At 34.5% G+C, this 15315-nt stretch overlaps 1 protein-coding gene across 1 annotated transcript in view; it reads left to right on the plus strand.

Annotated features, from left to right (window-relative positions):
* Positions 1-15315, plus strand: part of CCSER1 (coiled-coil serine rich protein 1) — a 733000-nt gene that overhangs the window by 602117 nt on the left and 115568 nt on the right. The window contains exon 8 of the mRNA XM_090267946.1: positions 5768-5851. Coding sequence (XP_090124072.1) covers positions 5768-5851 — 84 coding nt within the window. The remainder of the gene's footprint in view (positions 1-5767; positions 5852-15315) is intronic.

The following is a 15315-nucleotide window of genomic DNA, read 5'->3' on the forward strand; positions in this document are numbered from 1 at the left end:
TTATCCACTGATGATGTATGTATTTGGGATTATTTCAGAATTTCAGTAAATTGTATTTTCGTCATTAGTAATTGATTTACTTAAGGCCACACAGATAAATTGTGACAGAACAAAGACTCCAATGCAAGTCTCCTCTGCCTAGGTTGAGAGAGAGCAAGAGGCAACATGAAAAACATTGCTAGATTTATAGCGTTTTTTTCTACAAAAAGGATAGGTTAATGTCATTTCATTATAATCTAAAACTTCACAGAATCTTAACTCTAATCTATGTAACATTTAAACCAAAATTTTGTTATTTTGGTGTAAGTTAATTATGCAGTCGGGCACAGTATACAGGCATTCACTTATATAAGCAACCATTCAAAGGTGTATCCACTTCATACATTGAACAATCTACTTTTCCCTAATTCATGTATATGCCATCTTACAAGACTCCTGCTTAACAATATACCTATAATGAGTATTTGAAGATACAGTTACTACTGTGTATGCCATTATTACCTGTTTTTGCTCTGAAAAACACAGAGCTCGACCTTTCCTTCCTTGCTTACTATCTAGTACTGGTTTCCATTTTGTAGCTGTGATCTGTAGCTTCAGCTAATGGTCACTGCTTTTTTGCAGCTTAGTTTTCTGGCTTCCCAGACAGCCTAAAATCCCTGTACAGCATTAATGTTGAGCTCTCTGCTTTATTTCATCCCCCAAATTCTACAGTTATGCCAGAGTCCCTGAAAAACACCCCTAAAGCATTACTTATTTCTGCATTCTTCATAATTGTCACAATTTAGCACCCCACCAAATAGGATACTACATATTTTTTAGGATCTGATAATATTATGATGTTCCTCCTCTGGACTTTTTACTCTCTTAAGATAACACTAACTCTTCATTGATAAGAATAAGGAAACAGGGCTAAATGTAACTCATAAAGCAAAGCCCTCCAGAGAGATGACCAAAGTCTATAAATAGTCATCATGACTCAATACCAATTTTGACAGGTTTTTATAACTAGTATTCAAGAGTTATGTTTACAGTTTTATCTGAGAAATTATGTGGAGGTTTGTGTTAGAAATTATTCAAAAATTTTTTTTTAAAAATCTGCTTTTGTAATGTAATTTCAGCATATGATCATTTTCAAGGTGGTTTACAGATTCTACTTGCTTTTAGTTTCTTATACTTACTCTCTGTTTATATAATAGTTTTAAACAATAAGGTGATTCTAATTCCAGGCAAAAATAAATCATAGAGTATATGAGACTGGAGACAGCTTCAGGAAAAATTACCCAAATATATGGGTATCTAGCTCTAACTATTCATATGTATAAAAGTACAAAAATAAAATAATTTGTAAGGAATTTTTATATATGTACTTCTAATTTTCTAGTAGTTTATATAATGAGAACATAAATATTATTTTATGCATGAAATGAGCTTTTTTAAATATACACAAAATAAGTTAAATCACCAAGATTATAAAGTAAATCACAAAGTATTTTATGTAAAAAATTAGCTGCATATATTTTTATATAACTATAATGAGTCAATTTACCTAATTCTAATAATTTGAAGTTTGTCTATATGTTCAAACTTCATAGCTCAAAAATATACCTTTATTTTGTTCATAATTTTATAAGTCAGGAATTTTGGAATGACTCTAGTGTGGTAGTTTTGGTGAGATACTGGCAGGAGCTCTGGTCACCTGAAGGCGCCACTGGGCTAAATGTGCCAGGTGACTCACACTCAGGGCTTGCAGTTGATGCTGGGTGTCCTTCAGCAGCTCAGATGAGAGTGTCCGTGGAAGCATGGCTGCTGGGTTCTCTCTGCAAGGGAGCACACTGAGAGGGAGCATTCTCAGAGAGCAGTTGTGGAAGCTGCTTTAGGTGTTTTCTGATCTAGGCCTAGAACTCATGCAGAGTTACTTCCATTGTATTTTGTTGGTCAAGCAAGTCAATAAGACCAGATCAGGTCCAAAGAGGATTAGATTCCATGTTTCAGTAGGAATAATTGCAAAGGATTTGTAGCTATCCTTATTATATTATGAATTCCATATTTATGAATAACCATTGAATTAGAAAGTAACTGAATTGAATTTAGTCTTAAAATGTATTATATACTGTACTTCAATGAAACAGGATGTTATAATTATTAAATTATATGTTTTCCTATTTGTGGATAATATGCATTTAAATAAGCACAATATTAAATTGTTTACATTAACCTTTATGTTAATGGATAACCTTATTTTAAAAATCAATAATACTAAAATCCAGTTAATTCTACACATTAAAATGATTTCTAACTCAATATATCATTCTGTCAAATACGTCCCAGAATTCTGTAAATATAGTGAGAATATTGAGGGGCTATTGCTGTCAGCCTTCATCTCAGAGTAAGAATTGTTCAAGGGTTTTCATTTTTGTGTTAAGCAGCTACCTCTGTGAATATTGCCACAATATAATGACTAAAAACAAAATTCTAGGTAACTAAGTTTCATTTGCAACATCATTCTGAAGTAGGGCTTTTAAAAATGATTTCTGATGACATATAATATTTAATGTATTATTCTATAATTAAATGCAAGTGATATGTTAGGACCTACCTGATTTAAAGCTGTGAAATTCTGATCTTCTTGAAAAAGTTCCCCAGGAATGAAATTAGGGCACTGTGTAAAGTGAATATATTTTATGAAAACCAAGCTTCTTTACAATTTCCATTAGCCAAAGTATAGATAAATATTTCATTTTAAATGAATTAATTGAGAAAATATAAATAAATATACAAAAGTTTTTTTAAATAATTAACTCAAACCAATTGTAGTAGATGCAAGCTGAGGCTCTGATTCCCTTTCCGTAAAGGACTCAACACCCAACTTCAAGCCTTGTGGCTAGCTAACTGCCTTTATCTGTTAGCGACTTTAGGGCTTGCCTCAGCTGAAGTCAAGGTCACTTCTGGGTTATCTGAGAAAACGAATGAATTAACAACAGCTGAGATCTAGTTATCTTGAGACAGCATCCAACCAGGCACTCCTGGCTTTGGAGCTTCTCCTTCTGCTGGCAGAGGATTTGTGGGGTAGGAATCCTGTCCAACTGTACCTTGGCCCAATTATTACTCTTTTATATTCAGGTATTTGTTTCTTGGAGAACCTAACTGGTGAACTTTTATTTTATAAAGAGGAGTTATTTTTTATCAAGTGAGATATTATGTAACACTTGGGGAATACGAGGTAGTTTGCAGTCTGGCGTTATCAATAACCTCCTCAAAAATGTCCAAGGGGCTCAAAGAAGCTTAGTAACTAGCACAGAGACACAGGGCTACTTAATTGTAGTACATACCAAGGATTTGATCCTTGGTCTCTGATTCTAAGAAACCTCTTAAGCCTGCTATTTTTTCTTTGCATTATGGGCAAGCTAAGCCTTTTGCCATTAATAGTATAACTTGTAATGTTTAGAATCTATGAAAATAAATACTTTAAAAAGATGAGTATAAATTCTCATGAAAATCCATGATTTAGGGAAGAAATAGGACTACTACAAAAGAAGAGGAGCAGAGATAATTAGCTTCTCCCAGCCAAGGTGGATGTCAGCAACTGAAAGTAGATATTAATAAATTTGAATCATATGTTCTGTATTGTTTAAAGTAAAAATTAATACCATGAGAACCAGAATAAACATGTATTCTATTTTCTCTAATGCATTAGCTGTTTTCTTCCTTGCGAGCTCAGATAAGGTTAAGAGATTGAGAAAAAGTGAGAATTCTCCTAATGTTTATACTGTTTGGTAATTTTATGGGAAGAAAAGGTGTATTTGAGCATATTATGTGTGTCAGTTACAATGTTTGGTGCTAAAGAAATAACGGCATACCTCAAAGATATTGCAGGTTTGGGTTCAGGATACTGTAATAAAGTGAGTATTGAAATGTGGAAAGTCATAATCTTTTTGCTGGTGAAAAGTCTTGCCTTCAATTTATTTTTAAAAACACAACATCTGCGAAGCTCAATAAAATGAGGTAGGCCTGTAGTCCAGCCACCCAACAAGAGAAAACATTAGTGCATTGAGGCTGCAGAACAAGCAGATAGCACTTCAAGTGTCAGTATTGTATGAGATGATGTGTGATTTAGGTGGTATGGGGCACGCCCTTGCCCTCTAGGGATACGTAACTCAGCCAGCGATGGAAAGCTTCCTAGTGGAATAGGAGTATGTAATGCTTGAAATGCCTCTTAGAGCATGAGAAATTTGAGGGGGATAAAGGGATGCAGTGGGTAGTTGGCAGTGTAATCCAGAGACGTGTATGTGTAAAGCAAGGAGATAATAAACAACATTTTGCGTTTCAGTTCTGTAGGTGAGCAAAGGTTGGTAAGAAACTTGGAAATGAAAAACATTGACACTCTAGAAGTAAGCAAGAGCAGACGAGGAAAGGCACTATATGCTATGCAGAGGAGTTTAGACTTCTTTCCTCTAGAAGAGGGTAAGAGGAAGTAATTAGCTGTTATAAAGTGATGCAATTAATTTCATTTAGGAAAATATTTCTGGCCGATAGGGAGTTTAGAGACTTAATACAGTAAGTCAGGTAAGAAGCAATGAGTACCTAGAGAAAGTCAATGAATAATAGAGAGGATTGAGTCAAAGAAATATGAAGAAAATAGAGATGAAAGGGTTTGATTTCTGTCAGAGGGGAGGGGGTTGAGGGTCTGGGTGGAAAAAGTGAGGGGATTAAGCAAAGAAAAAAAAACCCATAGACACAGATAACAGTATGGTGATTAGCAGAGGGAAATGGGGGTTGGGAAGTAAAAGAAGGTACAGGGGGATAAATGGTGATGGAAGGAGACACTTGGGGTAGTGAACACCCAATACAATACACAGATGATGTATTAAAGAATTGTATGCCTGAAACATAATTATTAGCCAATATTACCTCAATACATTCAATAAAAAATTTTAAAGATAAAAAATAAAAATAAAGTTTGGTACCAGATTTTGTTTCTAGTGAGTAAGAGCTGATACTATAGGATGACTTCCTTGTTATTTTAGAAAATAGAAAGATGTTGGGAGAAATAAGTAGAAACTAAGCTTTGGGATAGGGAAAAAGGTTGTTGAAATGAAGGTTGAGTTGAAATGTCTATAGGACAACGTTAAGTATATGCTCTCTAAGTAGTTTTATTCAATGGTTAAAAATTGGAAGACAGATAAGCCTCAATTAAGTATTTGCATCTGAGAGTTACCAGCATAGAGTAAGGTAACCCGCAGTGGTAAACGTGTAGTGTATACGGAGACTGTGGCTGAGTGCACATGCAGAGTAAGGAGATTAAATGCCCACATCTCTAGGGATAAATGTTATAGTGGCATCGTTAAAGAGAAAGACCTTAACATGGCAGTTGGTTTGGGAACTAATATTTAATTACAGCAGGGGAACAAATGGTAAAGTTATCTTTTTTAGAGTATAAGTGTTTTTATTCCACTGATATGTATGCACAGAAATGGGAGGAAAGAAGTTAGGATGACTTCATAGGTTTCTGTCTTTGGCAACAAAATGAACAAATGGATATCTGAAGGGGGGGTGGGGAACATGTGTGTCTATCATATATAGCATAATATTTTTGGATGCATTCGTTTATTGTGCAAGTGAGAATATTATAAAAATATCATACTGTAGAGGAAATTTCACTTTTACTCGTCAGATTTAATTATTTTCCACTCTGTGAGGCCGACTTCCCTTATCAAGAGCAAAGTGAAATGGCTAAGCCTATTATGCTGTTTCTTTGATGTTTTTATAGGATATAATGAAAGATGACTGCTCAATGTTGAAGCTGCAGCTGAAAGAGAAGGATGAACTCATTTCCCAACTTCACGAAGAGCTGGTAGGTAATAACAATATCAGCCCACAAGTGTGTTTTCCTTGCAAGGTTATTTGCTATAAACCCTTATTTTATAACAACAATATTAATCATTTATAAGTTGTTAGTGATTCAATCTGATTATCAGTTTTTAAATCATATGGCAATATGAATTTGAGAATCTGAAAAATAGAGAACATGTTTTATATTATGTATTGAACTTTATATAATTTCAGAAACAGATCACTAAAGCAGAGTTATACATCTCAGTTGAATCTATGAAAAATTGTGAAGGATAAGGCCACATTTCATTTTGTAAAGTGCATGATTTAAATCTACTGTACCTAGAGATACAAACATGTAGTATAAAACTAAATAATCATCCTGTAAACAAAAACAGATTTTATTTTTTTATTTTCGTAAAACCATCCAAAATGTATTAACCTAATGAAGCTTAATAAGTATTATATTCTATAAATCCAAAGGGTAAATATTATACAAAAATATGAAATGTATATAATTCATGTTTTCATGGTGTTTTTAAAATGTGCCATCATAGTAAATCATACTTTATAGTATGAAAATACATTTGGTAGGTAAAAAGTACTGGGTATTACTTTTCTAAGCATGTTTTCATAGTTTCATCAATTTATGATGATTTCATAGTTGACTACATTAACAATGTATTATGTAATCATTATATATAATTAAACGACAACACCTTTTCTAGACCATCAAGCTTCTGAGAACTCATATGCTATATATCATAAAAATTTAGAGCATATTTTATTGACTCAACAGTTGACAATGTTTTTACTGAGACTTGGCCTTTATTTGGACTCTTCTATGACTGCATTGATGCTGATTTTTGGTGCCACGAGCATAGTATTATTGTTGATTTAGAATTTTTTTGAATTCTGTATAAGTGAACCTGAACAGTTCAAACCCATGTTGTTCAAGGTTTAACTAGTAGTCAATTTGGGTAATTTAAATTTATAGTAAAAATATACATTTGTGCCTTATTTTACTAAATCAGACAACAGAGGACTCTTTTTGGATGGAGGGGTGCTAAATTACTTTAATTATAGCTATGTAACATTGAATCTGGAAGTAATAATTTCTTATTTCATTCAATAAATGAATAACCAATATTTATTAAATATTAGGATATTAGCATGTCCCAGGGTTTTATATGTGGTGGAGCAACAATTAGAGAAAACAAGATATGTTCCCTTCAGGCAGCCATTTTTGGTTTCATAAACCTGGAGGAACTGGATTACACATGGGATATTTACTCCCAATTCTTTTATAATAGAACAATATCTCCTCTGTCCTGCTGTGAGGTAATGTGAAGAGCACTGGCTAGTCATACTTACGTGACATGAGATTTGTGAATGCTATTTTTATGTTGATTATAAGACCAATACAAGGTATAATTTATTAAGTGTGTTCAAAAAAATGGAATAAGTCAAATGACATTTAACATTATCTTACCAAGTTTAAGTACATTCTGCCATCAAATTAAATCTTTAAGATGTTTTTATTTTAAACTTTATTTTAAACTCCTCTACAAACTTACATGAATTTTGCTGAGAGCTTGTTGAGGACTTATAGTGACTTCAGTTCTTTTAGTTGGTTTTCCTTTGAAACATTTTTAATCTCTTTTATGAATTCTTATTTGTGACATATTTGCAAACCCTTAATCACAGTATTACCTGTTTAGATTCAATTTATATATAGTGTAAGATTTATTACACATCACTGCTTTCTTTCCTCTTCCTCTTCCTCCATTGTATGGTTCCTTCTGATATATTTATGGTTGGTTAGAATCCTTTACCAAGTGTTTTCTTCACATAGGTGTTAACAATGTGGTCTCTAAATCTTTGAAGATCTCTTTACCTTGAAAGATAAAGGGTGCTGCTATGGATTTAATTGTGCCCCCCCACCCCAGATTCATAGGTTGAATCCCTGCCTCCCAATATGACTATATTGGCAGTCGGGCTTTCAGGAGGTAATTAGTGTTAAATAAAGTCATAAACGTGGAATTCAAATTTGATAGAATTAGTAAGAAGATGAAAACAGAGAGTGAAATGTCTTCTCTCCATTATCAAGCACCAAGGAAAGGCCATGTGAGAACACAGAATACAGCTGTCTACGAGCCAGGAAGAGAACCCCTATGAGGACCCAACCATGCTGCAACCCTGATCTTTACTTTTGTACTCCAGAGCTATGAGAAGATTAACTTCCATTTCTTATGCATAATATTTTTAGGATTTGATTTTTTTTTTTGTAAATATAATAACATGCTATGCTTTTTAAATTTGTGTATTGCACATGACATTCTTCCATGGTTAATCTAGGTGAGTGACTATTTTTCTTCCTTAATTATTACTGGTATCAGTAATCCCATTCAGTCAATTCAAGTTTTCTTTCAAATTATGTAATATTTTTTTCTCCTGAAAGCCTTATTTACATATTTGGTCTCATGGATATATCATTCAAATCCCTTACATTTTTCTCTTAGTATTGAACCATTTTACCTTTAGCTGAGTTTTTTTCCACTAATATTCCAAGCCACTAATTTGATCCTCAACTTGACTATACTTTTGCCCTGACCGGTGTGGCTCAGTGGGTTGTATGTCCTTCTGCAAACCAAAAGTTCGCAGGATCAATTCCTGGTCAGGCCATATGTCTGGGTTGCAGGCCAGGTCCCTAGTGGAGGTGAGAAAGAGGCAACCAATTGATATAGCTCTCACACATCAATATTTCCCTCTCTTTCTTCTTCCATTCTTCTCTCTGAAAATAAATAAATAAGTGCAATCTTTAAAAAAATACATTTAAAAAGCAACGACTATTTTATAGTCTAATAAATATTTAAATTCAGAAATTATTTGTTAAACCTATAGAATAATTTTGGTGTTTTAATTATATACTGTTAAATATTCTTAGTATTTTGATGTTGTTAATTCATCACTTGTGTGGGATGACATTTCTATTATACCTGTAGTGGCCTGTCCTTAATATTTTCATTGCCCTTCCTTTCTAGGATCTTTGGTTCTCTTCAGATCTACAATTACTTTCTTTTGCTTATTTATTTCTCTATTCATTTTCTGTACTTGGGCAAAAACATTGGAAAATTTAAACCAGAGATGGTCAAAGTCCCAATAGAATCTGCTTTTGTTGGCTGGTAACAATAAGTAAATTTGAAGGATATTAGTCATTGGCTTTCTTTTGTGGCACCTTAAGGTTACAAATGTTAGACACCACTGGCCAGTCTGGGTGGTGCAGTTTTTCAGCCAAAAGTACTCTGCAGATCTGACTAAGATAACAAATTAGGAAAGTATCATATTCTTGCAAGGGCAGATATAGTCATCAGCAGTTTTCTCTCTAGAACCTTTATTTCTCATTTTTAATAGTGGTTTATTGGATCCTCATCCACTGGCTCCAGTTAAGCCCCAAGAACAAAGTATCAAGCCTGCTGTCTTCTCTTCACACGCATCAGAACTTGAACTCTCCCACATGTGCCTATGAGCCTTGCCTCCCTGCCCCAGCCTCTGCCCCAGCCTCTGCCACAAGCCCACAAGAAGTTAGTGTCAGCTTGGGAGAGGATAGGAGGGGTGGATCCCCCGAAATAGTTATCTTCTGGAGAGTGGGTCCCTTGTAGTAGGGGCTTCCTCCGCAGGGTGAGTGTTCTAGGAACCCATCTGTATCATTGTGCCAGCTGGTGTCATCTGGAGAGGCTGTATTCAGCTTCAGTTAATGTTTTTGAAGACTCCAATGTGTTTGCCCGTTTCATGACGGGTGATTTACAAGCACACCTGCCAACACTACGCTGAGTGTCCAGCAGTTTTTGATGAAAAATGGCACAGCTCTGGTGCCCTACCCTTTCTATTCGCCCCATTTACCCTGAGTGTCTTATTTTGTTTCCTTGAATGAAAAAACATCCCAAAGGAAACCCTTTTGCCAATGTGGAAGAAATGAAACAAAAAATAGAAGCACTAAGAGATATCAAAATCTGCAGGTTCAAAAACTGTTTTGAGCAGCAGAAAAACATCTCATAGAAGTATTGCATCAAATGGAGAGTACTTTGAAGGTGACAAAAATTTAAACATGTAAGAATAAATACACAATTTTTAATAAATAAATACATTTTTGGTCCCCCCTCATAGTGTCAGAAAAGTGTACTCAGGATATCATCTTCTTTTGAGACTCTTTCTTCATGCACTCTGATGAGCAAATCCAAAATGGAAATATATTATGCAATCTCCCCTCCACAATTTCTTTGAGCAAGGATTCAGTGGCAGGCACCTTACATGAAGCCTCAAGGCTTATACCAGGTTTGATCAGCTTTGCATTGGATTAGAAGATTACCAGTAAATAAGAAATAGAGCAAAGGAGGCATTTATTCCCTTCATCTTCCTATGGTCTTATCTTTCTTTGTTTGAAGAGGAGAGTGAGTGAATATAAAAATTCAGGATATGAATGTTTAGACTAATTGCCTATATGTTTCTTCAATTGTCAAATATTACCATGATATTAAAAATATAAAACACATCTATCAATAATGAATAGGATGTTATAATATATCGTCGGCAGCCGTCCGTCTCGAAGACGATGGTGTAGCTTCTTAAGTGTCTATCTGCACCGCCGAGAATGGCTGTGCAGTCCGACTCGGGAGTGACACGGTATCTGTCTCCTCCCGTGTTGAATCGACATCTTGCGATGACGCTGGAGTGTCCTCTCCAGTGGAGCTGAAGCTACAGAGCCTGGGCAGGGTGATATGGAGGGTCTGCTGTTGCCCATGTAGCAGACCCCCCCTCTCTTCGCAGCTGAAGGGTCCAAGGGAAAGACGGAGTCAATACAGCTTGGCTTCAGGTGCGCCGCAGGAGTTGCCGGTGTTGACTACAACGTCAAACCGCCTTAGGGACTCCGGCTCCGGATTTTCTGTCGGGGTTTACTCCCTTAGCCTTTCCCCAGAAGAGGTATGCCGCAAGGCAGCAGAGGTTTTTTGGAGTCAGAGTTTTCCTTCTCTGATGTACCCTGACTGGAAGATCGAACCAGCGACACTTAGCTCGCAGGCCGACGCTCAATCCACTGAGCTAAACCAGCCAGGGTGAATGTTATAATATATATTTATAGTATAAAATGGTCTATCCAGAAAGTATCCAGTCTTGTAATATGAAAAATAGACATTTATTGAAGAAGATACAAGGTACAAGGAACACTGTACATAGGACAGTGACACCTCAGTCCCATTCAAAGTAGGCACCTTAAGATCTACACAGAGTTCCCCCAATTGCCATCAACTGTCCCTTCGTATTTTTCCTGAACCTTATTTATGGTCTGAAATCTCTTCCCTTCAAAGGTGATTTTAGTTTTGGGGAAAGCTATAAACCGCAGGGCACCAAATCTGTGCTGTACAAGGCCTGAGTCACCTGGGTGATTTGATGTTTTGCCAGAAAACTCTGCATGAGTGGACACATTGTCATGATGAAGCTGCCAATCACCAGTTGCCCATAGCTGTGGCCTTCTAGTTTCTGTGGAGGAGTGTTCAAGCTTAACGCAAAAATTAGATGTAGATTTGTTGCTCTACTAGCTCAGTCATTTTGAATGTGACAGCCACATAGTACACATGCTCACTCAATGGCATCTACCGCCCCCACTGATTAGTACATGGAAGTTGTCATTGTTCATGCATGTGCATTCCAGTCTATTCTTCTTGGCAGCCAGGTCACATTGATGTTGCACACACTGTTCTCACTACAATGGCTGGGCCATTTTTTGACAGATTTTGTGTTATATCTATAACATATATTTACATAACCATGTTTATAAAATTAAGTGGGAATAACTGCCTATAGTATACCATTGTCTAATAATATACATGCATAGACATTCTAGTATAATAAATAATTATCTTTAGGTTATATTAGAATGTTTAGATTCTGTTTTATATAATTTGGTAATATTTCACTTTTAAAACAAGTATATAGTTCTTTTACAGTAAAAACATCAGACATATCTGTTTTTGAAAATACATAAAGTAGATTGAGTTTAGTGGTTTTCATTCTGTGATTGTGTGTGTGTGTGTGTTTTGAGGCAATGTCTTAGTCTCCTTGAATTACTATAACAAAATGCCATAAACTGAATGGCTTAAACAACAGACATTTGTTACAGTTCTGGAGGCTGAAAGTCTAAAGTGTTGGCAAATTCAGTGTCCGGTCAGAGCCTTCTTTCCGATTTCTAAGTGGCTGTTTTCTCCATATGTCCTTACAAGGCCTTTCACTGGTGCATGCACAAGGGGAGGAAGAGAGAGAGCTCTCCTGACTCTTCCTCTTCTTCTGAAGTCACTCATTCTGTAGTGAGGACCTCAACTTTATGACCTTATCTAACACTAATTCCCTTCCAAATTTTCACTTCTGAATACCATTATATTGGGGCTTAGGACTTAAACATATCCATTTTGGTAGACACAAGTGTGTAGTTTGTACCAGGGATATAAGAGTATCAGAAGTCTTGTGGAATTACACCCCTTTACAACCATTTAATGGTAGCAGTTATGATTTCACTGTTTTTCCATATTGTAATTCTCTGTGAGATTGTGGTTGACAAAAACTCACATCTAAGAATAAAAATGAATCAAAGAAACCAAAAACCTAGACAAAGTGTTTGCTAAGGACTTCTGTGAATTATTAGATCAGAGTAAGAAATGAGATAAAAAGCTATAACACATAGTTCATGGAGAATTATTCAATATTATGTAGGTCAGGTAAGATATTGAAGGCATGAAAAAAAATCAACATTTAAAGTCAGGACTGATAAGAACTTAAAAAATATTTAAATGTATTCAAATATAAGTTTATGTTTATTTTGTAGACTATATTAAACTTTTTAAATATTAGAAATAACTTTCCTACACAGCACACAGATTTGGGGATTTTAAGAATTTACATCATTAAGCTATATAATGCATAGGTATAGGTTTGGACCAAAAGTCTAAACATACTAGCTAAAAGTAAGAGTAGTTAATCAGAATCATTTATAATAATAAAAATTATTTAAAATAATCACATATTTAACTTTAGACTTATCATTAACTATTACATTTAATGATATAAAACAGAGATCAATTTTTGTCACTTATGAGAAAGTTTTAGATTTTTTCCCTCACTGATTTTGTGAAGGTCAAATTAAAGAATACAGTGTAATTTTTCTGTTAGTATGAAACTGAGTGACATTGTAAATATTACTTTCTTATGCCTAAATAAATCCCAGATATTTATCATAAATGTTCCTGGTGAAATGTAGCCTTGTGTTTTCAGGGGAAAGATATTTTCTTGTAAATGATTCATACTATGGGTGAAAAGTATGTTACATATGTGAGAAATGAAGAAAGTGTATTAAGTATTTATGGATTGATTCAAAATATTTTAAAATAAGTTGTAGGTAACTTTAGTTGTACCTAAGACTGTAGAGTGTAATTTAATTGCCCTAAATAGGATTAATAGACCATGTTATGGGATGACTGCTTTGTTATACCAGTAATTTGGATACCTATTACTTATGCTCTCTCAAAAATATTTAATTATGTGGATAAACACATTAGAAAAGTGATTGTCAGTAATTCCAAGCTTTTATGATTCTATCATATCAGACTTTTCCCTTTGGAAAATTTTATTTCATTATCTAGCTGATCTGAGTAAAAAGTATTCAAATGTAACTTTTTACAGTATAATTTTTAAAAACAATATATTTCTATTTAAAAGATCTGTTTAAATGGGTCACCCTCAAATCAGTTTTCTGGGCATAAAAGTTTCTTAGTCCTTATTAAAACAATAAGGAAAAATAAAACAAGGCAAAACAACAATACTTCCGATGTTTGCTTTTATCGTCACCCTCTGTTTACCAAAATGACATTCATACTTGTCAGAAGGTACTGAAAGCTGTTACCTTAACTACCACATGTTTATAAGCTAATCAATAGGGGATACACTGACTGTAAAGGCATTTAAAACAATAATAAAAAATGACTGAAAGTCATCTGTATTTACTATTACCAGAGGTGAGCAATGTTAGTGGTAGGACTCCTCCCTGAAAAGATTTCCTGTGGGCCTAAATGCTAATTTAGTAACTCCAGCTCTTGACTGAGTTAGCACTTTATACACATGTACTTTTAAAGATTTTAATTACTACATTTTGGTACTCATTCCTTAACAAACATTGTATTTTTAAATAAAAGTTAATTCAGAGAACTTTCAGTTAGAGTTGAAACACACACAGAGATTTAACAGTTCAGTATCATCCAGTCAGTTTGAAGATCAATTTGTATTTCTAACTCCTGTGATATGACATATTAATGTATTGGACACTAAATTCAACATAAGAATGAGAGCATAGTTATTGTAAAGAAGAAAGAATGGGCCTTGAGTTACTTCAGTTCTGTCATTTGAAGTAGACATTTGGTGTATTTATTTTTATTTAGGACTTGAACAAATGGAATGACAACTGTGAGGTGTAATATTTGGGGGGTATTTTTGTATTCTTCTGGCTGGGTTAATAGTCAAATTGGCATGAGGAAACCTCATGAGAATATATACATGTTTATTACATATGTACACACAGATATGCCATGGGAATAGGAGACTGGAGGACAAATCTGGCAATTGAGGCGTATGTGCCGTCTTGAGTTAAGGAGGTGGGGTTGGTGTGGTCTGGGACTTCAGTGGCTGGGAAGGCAACAGAAATGCAAGTGTTGTGTCAACAAATGTTTGCTGGGCCAACAATCAGAGAGGACATTGCTGGGTCCCCCATCTGCCACACTCCTTTGTGTTAAACCAGTATCTCTCTTCCTTAAGCAGGTTCTTGGACTAAATTCCTTTCAGACTGTTAGGGGGAAGGTCAGAAGTTTTCCTTGAGTCTTTTTCTTAAAAATAACCAGTTTAACATAATCAGTATCTGAAAGAGGCATAATTTGAGGTAGCAAACTGTCCCCTCTCACTTACAAATTTTAGTTTGTACATTTTCTTATCTTCAACTATGAACCTTATTTTTCTAATACTAAAATGTATGTTTGAAAACTAATGCACTAATAAAAATTTTAAATCAGGGTACAATTTAATAGTTACCTAAATTGTATCTTTTTTAGACTCGATAAACAAACATGTTTACTGAAACATTACCTTTTAACATAATCACATTTATGAAGTTCAATAAGAGAAAAACTTAACTAGCTGCATTTCTTTTGTGGCCATTACTAATATTTATTTTGTATTATGATTATTATTAAAGTTATTTTTATATAAGAGGAGGGTTTTGAAAATGATCTGTTTCAGGTATCCAACATATAAGTCCATCACTGAGTTTGAACACTCCCTTCTACAATGTACAGACTAATTGGAGAAAAATTATATAAGGAAGTTTAAAAAAATATTTTTTGTGTTATTAAACCTTCCTGGTGCTAATTCACAGCAAATATTGAAAATTATATT

Source organism: Furipterus horrens, unplaced genomic scaffold, assembly GCF_987537825.1.
Source record: "Furipterus horrens unplaced genomic scaffold, mFurHor1.1.pri manual_scaffold_2, whole genome shotgun sequence".
Lineage (NCBI taxonomy): Eukaryota > Metazoa > Chordata > Mammalia > Chiroptera > Furipteridae > Furipterus > Furipterus horrens.